Source organism: Bison bison, unplaced genomic scaffold (genome assembly GCF_000754665.1).
Source record: "Bison bison bison isolate TAMUID 2011002044 unplaced genomic scaffold, Bison_UMD1.0 scf7180017864310, whole genome shotgun sequence".
In the NCBI taxonomy this organism is placed as follows: domain Eukaryota; kingdom Metazoa; phylum Chordata; class Mammalia; order Artiodactyla; family Bovidae; genus Bison; species Bison bison.
The window spans coordinates 736244-746738 of NW_011494882.1; the positions used below are offsets into that span (position 1 = coordinate 736244).

The 10495-nt window shown below is 36.0% G+C and overlaps 1 protein-coding gene across 1 annotated transcript in view; it reads right to left on the bottom strand.

Annotated features, from left to right (window-relative positions):
* Positions 1 to 10495, bottom strand: part of ARAP2 (ArfGAP with RhoGAP domain, ankyrin repeat and PH domain 2) — a 201877-nt gene that overhangs the window by 7937 nt on the left and 183445 nt on the right. Inside the window, exons 30-32 of the mRNA XM_010852420.1 lie at positions 10483 to 10494; positions 8555 to 8618; positions 2203 to 2337 (exon numbers count right to left, since the gene is read on the bottom strand). Coding sequence (XP_010850722.1) covers positions 2203 to 2337; positions 8555 to 8618; positions 10483 to 10494 — 211 coding nt within the window. The remainder of the gene's footprint in view (positions 1 to 2202; positions 2338 to 8554; positions 8619 to 10482; position 10495) is intronic.

Consider the following 10495-nt stretch of genomic DNA (forward strand, 5'->3'; position numbering starts at 1 on the left):
TTTCACCTTGCTAATAGTTTCCTTTGATGTGCAGAAGCTTTTAAGGTTAATTAGGTCCCATTTGTTTATTTTTGCTTTTATTTCCAATATTCTGGGAGGTGGGTCATAGAGGATCCTGCTGTGATGTATGTCGGAGAGTGTTTTGCCTATGTTCTCCTCTAGGAGTTTTATAGTTTCTGGTCTTACGTTTAGATCTTTAATCCATTTTGAGTTTATTTTTGTGTATGGTGTTAGAAAGTGGTCCAGTTTCATTCTTTTACAAGTGGTTGACCAGATTTCCCAGCACCACTTGTTAAAGAGATTGTCTTTAATCCATTGTATATTCTTGTGGAGGAGGTATTCTCATACAACTTTTAAACGAACCTCTTGAAAGCAAGACAGCTCATTTAATGGGAAGTCACCAAATGCACCAATCTGCCAACATTTTGTTTTAGAAGCAATTTTCTTGACTATATCCATTGACTGACTTTAGACTGTATTAAGCTAGCTAGTAATACTGTCATTTATTAATATACTACATATTTACATAGGTTCAATTAAAAATACTTTACTTGGTTTGTGTGAAAACTTGCAATTTTAATTTTTCTTTTTTTAAACTTTAATGGTTTTCAGTGAAAAACATTACCAAATAAAACATTATTTATCACTGAAAAACATCAAACATTTAAAATATTTCTTTGTCAAATTTGTTGAATTCCCACACTTATGAAAAAGCTTGGTTTAGTTTACTAACAAATTTTCTAGAAATTAATATTTCATAAAATTGTTTTCAATTTTGAAATCAATTTGGTTATAGTTTTTGTTCATCAGTTTTCTGATCTCAAGAATGTTAAAAAAAATTGCCTCTGAAATTCTGGATTTGAGGTTAAGTAACAAACTATTGTTTATTCAATCATCTCAATTCTATACTGGATACTGGTTAACGTACTTTGTTCCTAAAATTTGCTTTGCTCCATAATTGATCCTGAGGCAATGTCAGGAGAAGCTAGGGTCACAGCAGGGCATAGTTATTCCCTGCATTTCTATGTCCCCTAACCTGGGTTCCCAAACATGACTCTTAAAATGAAGATTCTAGATTATCTGAGGAATCCACAGTTCTGCAAAACAGTTTATTATAAGGAAGAAAAACTTTTAAGTGCAAAATGGTAGAAGGGACAAGCTCCTGAGTTCTTGCTGTCTTATTCTTCTCTTTGATTACATCAGCACAGAAGGCAACAAAGGAAATAAACCATTATTTTCAAAGCTTTTATCTTTTAGAGAAAAGAGATAGTATAGTGGGATAAATGTTTAAGGAAAGATAGTCATGGAAAAACACTTTTTAAAAATCTGACCACTAAATTAATTTGTCTCTCAAAAGTTATTCCTGTTATATCTGAAACTTACACAACTTTGTAAATCAACTATATTGCAATAAAACTTTAAAAAAAAAGTTGTTCTTGTTTGGAAAAATGCCAAATCTGGGCTCTAAGAAGAAACAAAAATGTCTTTTGCGTGCTTTTCTTTTTGTTTTGAAGGACTCATTTAATGCACTGAAATGCACATTAGTTGCAAAATGTGATGAGTTTTGACATTTACAGCCTGTGTCTTTGTCTGAATCAAGACCAATGCTACTTATGTTCATCCTACCCTTCAAAGTGAGAAGGAAAACATAGTTTTCATGAAAGATGCCAAATCTTCTTTATTGATGCTCAAGGGTCATCCTGCCATTCCTTAAATTAACTGAGCTACCCCATGGGTTCCCAAACCACTGGAATTTGATTGTGTTACTGGTAAGTCTTGTTACCATGGCTCCCGACATATTCTGCCCTGGGCTCATTGTAAGGAGGTTACAAGTGTACTTGTAAGGCTAATTTGAGACTGATTTTACCACCAGAAACTTCTGTATACATATTTAATATTCTTGGCCACTTTAGGGATAAAATAAGCTAAGTGGTATTATGCATATTTAATTGAGTGATCAATAACATTATTAAAATTACTTTAAGTTAACAAAATATAAAACTTCAAAGAGTGACATAGGATTATGCATATAGTTTCTTGATGGATGTGATTTTTACAGTTTTAGTATCTTTACTGCACTCTTCCAAGTGATTATTACTGTGCTCTTGAAACCAATGAGGTAACTGATGCATTTAACCACATTCAGACATAAGTAAACAAATATTATTATGATTAATGTAAAAATAAACATCCTAATCTTACCTCAGTCTCTCTCCGGGCTTGGGTTGCATTTCTGTCATGCTGGATGGGAATCAGAGGCAAACCTCCAATTTTGGGATTTTTGGTTATAGAACGTTTTCGTTCCTTTCCAGCTGGTGGCCATATATCATTTTCATGCTGTGGAAACACAATTTCTTGCTGTGGGTGTGTGACTTTATTATGTGGTCCACCAAGTTTATAGTCACTGGGCTCCTTTCCCATCTATCCAAGTCAGCTGATCTGCTTTTCACGAGAAGGTTGTTTGTAATTATGATGTTGATTCTCGTGGTAGCACCGCTTGAGGATGTAAAACTCTTAAGTGAACTGAGCTTTGAGGTCTCAGTTCAATTTCTAAGCTTCAGAAATATGCCTTCTGTACTACTTATCAAACCAAAGGGGGGAAAATATTTACAGAAACCAGTAAATCTCTTTGTAAAAGAAAAATAATATACCTGTCTACATTTCTAGGCCCTGTAATCAAAATAACTACACATTCATTTTCTCTTACCACTGAAGATAACTTTTAGTGTCAAAATAATTTGACATTATATACACCCTCAAGTCAACCTAAGGCATGGCTAGCAGAAAAATTATCTTTATTTTATGACCTTTTGAAAAATGTTTCTTTTTCAACTAATTGAATTCCAAAGAAATGTTACCTTGTACACAAACACTTCTACTGAAAATCTTTGTACAACAGAGTGTGTATTTGTGCTCAATTTGTTGACTACATATTCTGGCCAGTGAGCAATTATAGATATGACTGGAAAAAAGGTAATTTTGCAAAGGGAGGAAATACCCATGGGTAAAAATATAAGCTCTTGAATGATAAATCCTTAAGATATACATATAAAAGAAAAATCTTTTAAAGACTTTTTATACTCCTCAGGGTAGATTAATTTTTCAGAAGCTGAGAGAAACAAATCGATTTTCAGACAGCATTCTATGAAAGAAATACAAAATATCAACCACACACAAGGAGAAGTTTACAGATGTTATGATGAAATGAAAACCATCTGGTAAACTATATCACTAAATGCCTACTCATTCTTTTCCTCTACTCAAGATTGAACAGAGTCGTATTCTTATGTTGCAATTAGTATTTTAATGTTGTGTTTTATAGCAAAAGAACTATTTCAACAAACTTTATACTCACTATAAAACAGCAGCTAAGTTATATTAAAGGGCATACTGCTACATTTTGTGCTTACCAATATACAGGTATTATCTCATTTCGTCCTTAAGGATCCTATAGTATATGCCCTGTTATTAGTAGAGTTATTGCCTAGGCATCAAATCTACCTTTGAGTTTCACTGGAGTGCTTACTTTGATTCAGCAAATCTGCAGTGGTTATGCAATGTTTCAATCAGAAAGTTATAAGTTTCATATTTTTATATTATAGTCTTAAACTTGGTAAAATAACACATATTACAGAACTGGGACATTCCCAACATGTAAAGCTGGGAAGAAACTTATGGGAAGGAATTAGGTAACCCTATGAATGAATGCCTAGGCTTTTACTCACTGGTGTATAGTATATGTATTAAATGGTATTATTGCAAGAAATCTAAGAGCAAATGTAGTTTCTAGACACACTATTTTTTCTGACATGATATATATAATGCTGTGAATACTGGCTAATTAGTTTCCACTGGATTGATCCAAGAGGTAGCAATATTTTTCCCACCACAAATCTTAAGACATAAGTAATATGTTCTGATATCATTTATAGTTATGTATAAGTGACTTCAAAAAGTCATATTGCATGGAGCATATAGTTGATGATCTTTTTATTATAACCAGTGATCACACCCTCAAATCTTCATTCCTGCCTCTCACTCTCTTTTTATAATTTCCCCCCACGGCCTTACTGAGGTATAATTGACAAATAAAAGATGTTTAAAGTGTACGGCATGATGACTACATGCATACACTGTGAAAGAATTCCCCTCATCGAGTTAATCAACACATTCATCACCTCACATATGTATTTATCCACCCCACCCTCACTGCCTTTTTGGTTAGAATATTTGAGTTCTATTCTCTTAGAAAATTTAAATTTTATAATATGGTGTTATGAACTACACTCACCATGTCACCTATTAGATCCTCAGATTTTATTCATCATGTATCCAAAAGTATATACCCTTTCACCAACATCTTACTCCCACCCCCCACATCCCCTGGAAACCAGTGTCATATTCTATGAGTCTGACTTTTATGTGGGATACAATTGTCTGGCTTAATTCATTTAGCATAATGCCTTCCAGGTTCATTCATGTTGTCCCAAATGATAGACTTCCTTTTTAGGGCCGAATAATATCCCACTGTATGTATGTATGAATACACATTTTCTTTATCCATTCATCCATCCATAGGTTATTCCCATACCATGCCTATGATGAATAATGCTGCCATTAACAAGGTTCTGCCTCTCAATTTCTGACCTTGACATCTTTCAGATAACTTAGTTTAGCTTCGTTCACTCTGAATATACCTTAGACTTCTTGAGACCTTCTATCCATTCTACTTTTCACATTTTTCTCCACTTCTTTCACAGTTTGGTTTAGATTTCATGGTCAATCAGTATACTCACCTCCTTATAAATCAAGGCTGGGCTTGCTTCGCTATCACACTTGCCTGATAAAACCCCAAGCACAGTAAAACCCAATTCTACTTACTCTGTGGGTACTTCCAAATTAATGGAGGCAAAAAAAGAATAGATCAGTCTGGAGATTCATCTCACTTTAAATTTATCCTGAAATTTCAAATGAGCCTTCAGCACTCCCTGGACATTCTACTATAGTACATACAACTAGCTTCCTCAGTCTCTGAAGGTAATTTCTCACGTTTTATTCTGTCTCTGTACATGTAATATCCCTCCCAGACTCACATGTGGTGACCTCACTGATATAATTGAAAAATTATTAGTAATCATTCAATTTTCTCACCATGAGATGTACCAATCTCTCTGCATCTTTAGCCATATAAACAAGGCTTCCTTCCCCTCCAATAACTATTTGCTTTGAATATAAATAACTCTTCCCCAGTCATATCTATAATTGCATAGTGGGTCAGAATATATAGTCAGCAAACCGAGAACAAATGTGTCACACACTCTGCTGTATAATGAATTTTTTCTGCAATGATGAACACATGCAGTTGCTCACATTGCTTCACATCTGCTCAAGGCCCCTGCTGGTTTAATATTCTCTCCTCTGATTCCTTGATAGAATTCTCTGCACCTATCACCTGGTTTTCCTGCTTTCTCAAAGCTACTCATTTCTTTTGCTCAATTTTTCTCTTCTGTTTGACCTTTAAAGTTTGGGATGTCCTAGGGCTTATTTGTCTGACCTCCCTCTCTTGCTACAGCCCTCCCCTCACCAATTTTGTATTCTAATATTTTAATATTAGAATAATTCTAATATTCTCTCTGTATATTCTCTCTCTCATCTCACTGTAGCCTCTCATGGCATTTAATACAATCCAAATGCTGACTTCTGTCAAATTTACGTCTCAGCCCCAAAGTTTTGCCTGAATTTTTGATCCATACATCTAAACCTGCTACTCAGCATATCCACTTGTATGTCCAATGCACATCTCAAATTTCATGTGGCCCAAATAGAACTCTGTCTTCTTCTGCACTTCTGATAATATCACTTACATTCACCAGCTGCCAGAGGCCAAACAACTAGGACTCTTCATTTCTACTCTTCTCAAACTGCTATAGCTGATCAATTTGTAAGACTTACTGGCTCCACCTTCCAATATTCCTGAATCTGAGTATGTCTTACCAGACCCCCTGTTACCTAGTCTGAGCTGCTGTCTTCTTCCACATGGCTGTTCTTCCTGCTTCCATCTTTGACCCCTAAAGTGTAGCTCAGCAAAGGAACCATAATTACTTTTTCCCCATAATAAGAGCTGATTATATCTTTCCCTTGTTTCCCACTAAAACTCCTAAACTGGGTCTACATCATCTGTCCCCTGCCTTCCTCATCTCTTATGTCCTCTCCAAGATAGGCTTTCCTGATGTTCATGGAATAAGTCAAGATTATGTCCTTGCTGGCCCCAGCCCCTGGAATGTTCTAACTGTCCTACATACTTGGCTTCCTTATTTCAGACAGGTCTCAGTATACCTGTCAGCTACTCAGAAAGGTGTCCCCTGAGAATCCTTCTCAAACAATGCCCTCCTTACATCAGTCACACTGGTTTTCCTTTCCCTGGCTTATTTCATTATTTTACCACACTAATATCTATTTGAAATTTTACCTGATTATTCTCTTTACTAGTTTAGAATACTAACTTGAGCATGTACTTTGTAAGATGTACTGGATCCTGTGATGCAGATAAACATGTAGTTCTAGTAAGACTGAGTCTTTCCTCTCATGGGGTTTACATTTTAGTAGGAAAGACAGACATAAGAAACTTAAATACACAAATGCTTTTTAGTTAGTATTACAATGTTCAAGTACAGGATGCTGAGGGTTCCTACAGCTCTAAGGTCTAATTGGTCTGAAGGTCAGGGAAGATTTTTTCTGAGACTGTGACAAGTAAGCTGAAGACTTTTGCTGAGGCAGGGGTGAGAATGGGGATGGATATTAGAAAAGTATTCTGGGCACCAGAAAGAACTCATTGTTCACTGTTGGGTTTCTCGTGTGTGTATTAACATATATATTAACGTTGGCTGCGTTCCTGTCTCTTTCCCCCTTGGAGGTGAAGCATTAAATCCTCAAATCCAAAAGGACCTTTGTGTTTACCTTAATCCTAAGAAGTGGAATGAACTGAAGAAATGTAATTGGACTGAGTCTCTGGGGCCAGCACAACAAGGGACAGGCGAGGCAAGGAGAAATAACTTGGTGGTGAGAGCAGCCTTGGTTTCCTGGCTGTTTACACCTTGATTTTCAACTACAGCATCTAAGGACTTCAGTCATAAAAACAGAAACATCAATGTAATTGTGCCATAACCAGATTCTGTAACAGTTTTAGGCTCTATGGTTCTAATTTTACTATTACTTCAAGCCTACTTTCTTTAAAGTAGGACTTGAATATCTAAATTTTTAAATGATCACAAAAAAAGAAAAGGCTCTAAAAAGTTAGCCACTGGACTCTTTCTGGAAATGTATTCCCAGGTAGTAGTAGTAGGGTCAGGCTGAGAAAAGCTGTGTTTATTAACCACTGGAAAGGTTAATAAATTAAATGAACAGAGAAAATGGTTTTCAAAACAAGTAAGGACAAGATTTGAGGGTGAATTAACTTCTCACTTGTAAGAGAAACAGGGAAGCACACCCTTGGTAATAAAGAGTGGCAACTTAATCGTTACCAGTGAATTTCAATGCTGGGGAAGCACTGCTGGGAGTCTGGCCAGACAAGGTTGGGGAAGAAACCAGTCCTATTAATGGGACTATTTTATCCTTCACTGCAAGAGTGAGTCCTCCTGTAGGGAGGAGACTAAATGGGAAATTGAGGGTAGGTGTTGGCCTCTGGGTTAAACCACTAACTAAATGTATGGTCCTAAGCAAATCACTGAGCCTTTTGTAAACTTTGTTTTCTTATCTATAAGCAGCATCATGCACAATTCATTGTGAGGAAAATACGTGAATTACACAGCATGTATTAAAGAAATGTAGGTTCCCATCCTTGTTTTTGGAAAAGCAGGAGGCCACGGGGAGAACAGGAAGGAAAAGAGCAAAAAAGATCATCTATACCATTTTTCTAGATGATCTTATTTGTAAAGCAGAAATAGAGATGCAGACACAGAAGAAATAGATGGATACTAAGGGGGAAATGAGGGGGGTTGGAGTGGCATGGGAGGAATTAAGAGATTGGGACTGACACTGTGTAGAGGAGATAACTAATGAGAACATACTGGATAGCACAGGGAACTCTATGCACCGTGGAAACCTGAATGGGAAGGGAGCCCAAGAGGGAGAGTATATGTATGTATGTATGGTGATTAACTTTGCTATAGTGGAAACTAACACAACAGTGCAAAGCCACTATCTTCTAATAAAAAATTGGAAAAATGAAAAGAACACATTTTCTAAACACAGATCCAGTGGGACTCTGGAGGACAAGAGCTCAGACAAGCCCCTCTTTTTTATTCTACCATCCTGAAGCCAGATGCCACCCCAAGCTGAGGAGCCGCTGGGCTGGGGAAAAAAGATGCCTCAACAAAGAGTAAACATTCTCTTACAGAATAGTGGGTAAATCTGGGTCCTCATGTATTTAAAAAATCATGAAAAAATACAAGTATACACAAAAGACTCAGTAAAAATTCTTTGGAAACTACAACCACACTAACATTTCCTATAAACAGTTTTCACACTTTACAGGTAGTTGAAATAGATATCATACCTGGGCGATAAAGATATTGGCCATCCACTCCGTTTGAGTTTGTGAACTCTCACAACACAGGTGCCTATAAGACAAGGTTTATAAAATATATAATTCAAAAGGACAAAGGAATTTTCCAGTGTATTTATTTGGCAAGTAAGTGATTAAGTGATCACAAATCTCTTTGGGTTTCTCCTAATTAATGACATAATGCAATCAAACTGGAAGTATTTCAATACAAGTTGCTTCAGGCTTCTGCTATCAAAACAGTAGTATAAATATGCTAGTTTAACCAAAATATAAATAAAGGCTTTGAAAACTGCCCAAAAATGATAAGCGGTATTTTTTGGAAATGCAGAAAGGTCAGTGTCATTTACTTTTCCAGGTACATGATGGTAAAATATTTTTTCCCCCAGAAACTGAGCCTAAGAAAAAAAAAACGTGTATATTTTCTTAAGAGCAGATTTTTTAGACACAGTCCATGTGATTATAAACATTAATACCCAACAAGACTCATGAAAAATGAGCTAAATGAAAAAAACCACTGCATGTCCAATAACACTGATTCAGTAACCTATTGAAAACCTACACAAAACAGAGATCTTGCCTTCAAGGTTCCCATAGTCTATTAGGAAAGCCAGGAATGTAAACAAACTATAACACAGCGAGGGGAAAAAAAGTAAAGTTGAACACAAACACAGAAACAGCACACCTGGGGATGAGGTGGAAAATCCTGTAACTGATGTTAGAATGGCATAATTTCAAAGTAGTTATTTTTATATCCTTATTAATAATTTAGAAAAATGTTAGAATGAAACTTCTAAAAATAATCCTTGCTTCCTCCATTAGATTCTCATGAAGACAGTTGTCCCTTCCTATTTCCATGTCCAAGAAAACTGTTCCCTCTACAAATCATTTTAGTTATGGATCCACCAGCACAAAATACTGTAGATGTAAAGAAGAAATAAATTGATTAGAAAGGAGAGTTATCTGATGAGACTTTCTCCGTCATTTCAGCTATGGTTTGAATAAAAAATGACAGCTGAGTCTGCCAGATCAGCAGGAAGAAGATAAAAGTGATGAGGGAAGGGGGAGCATACACTATGGAAGAAGGTTCAGTGAAGACAGCACGGATATTAAGCATATGATATGAAGCAGGAAGGCATGTATAGTGAATTAGAAACAGATTGTTTTATCATTAAGTAAAAATGTGGGAAAGTCACGGGAGATACATATTAAAGGACTTCATGTGCTGTGCCAATAATCCTATACTTTATCCTACATTTTGGATTCACAGATGAGTTAAAGCAGAAAAGAAATATGATAGATTTTAGAAAATCTCTTCAGTGCTGGGTAGAGAATGTGCCAGAAACAAAAAGCAAAGTCAGAGGCATGAAGAGCACTTAGGACTCCTGGACTGATCTTGGCAGATGGATGAAGGCTCCAAGGATAGAGGGTGTGGGTGGATCAGAGAATTAAGAGGCAGATCTGGTATGGATGAGACACAGGGAGATCTAGTCCAATCTCTATGGAGAGTGGCCAGATCCTGGTGACATCAATGGAAAGAAGTACTCTACAGAAAGAACCGATTTGAAGCCAAGGTCTTTTCTTTAAATTTGAGTTTTTCAGAGTTCTTATTCTTAATTTAAAACTGAATTTTGTCTGCTTATCCCTTAAAACCAGAGATTCCACATTTATATAATAACTAGTAAGAAATCATGTGTAGTTTTTCTTGAGGTGTTGGCAAATAGGATACATGAAACTTACATAGACCTAAACCCTGAAGCAAACCTCCTATTCTCTTTTTAGGCTCAAGGTATTTAGAAAAGAGTTTAAATTCACTTAAAAGGAATGTTTCTTGGCTCTAGATATATCTGCCAAATAACAACATTATTTACTGTCGTTATCATCAATATATCAAAACCAAAATCTGTTAGCTGTTAACTTACCAGTGATGTTTTT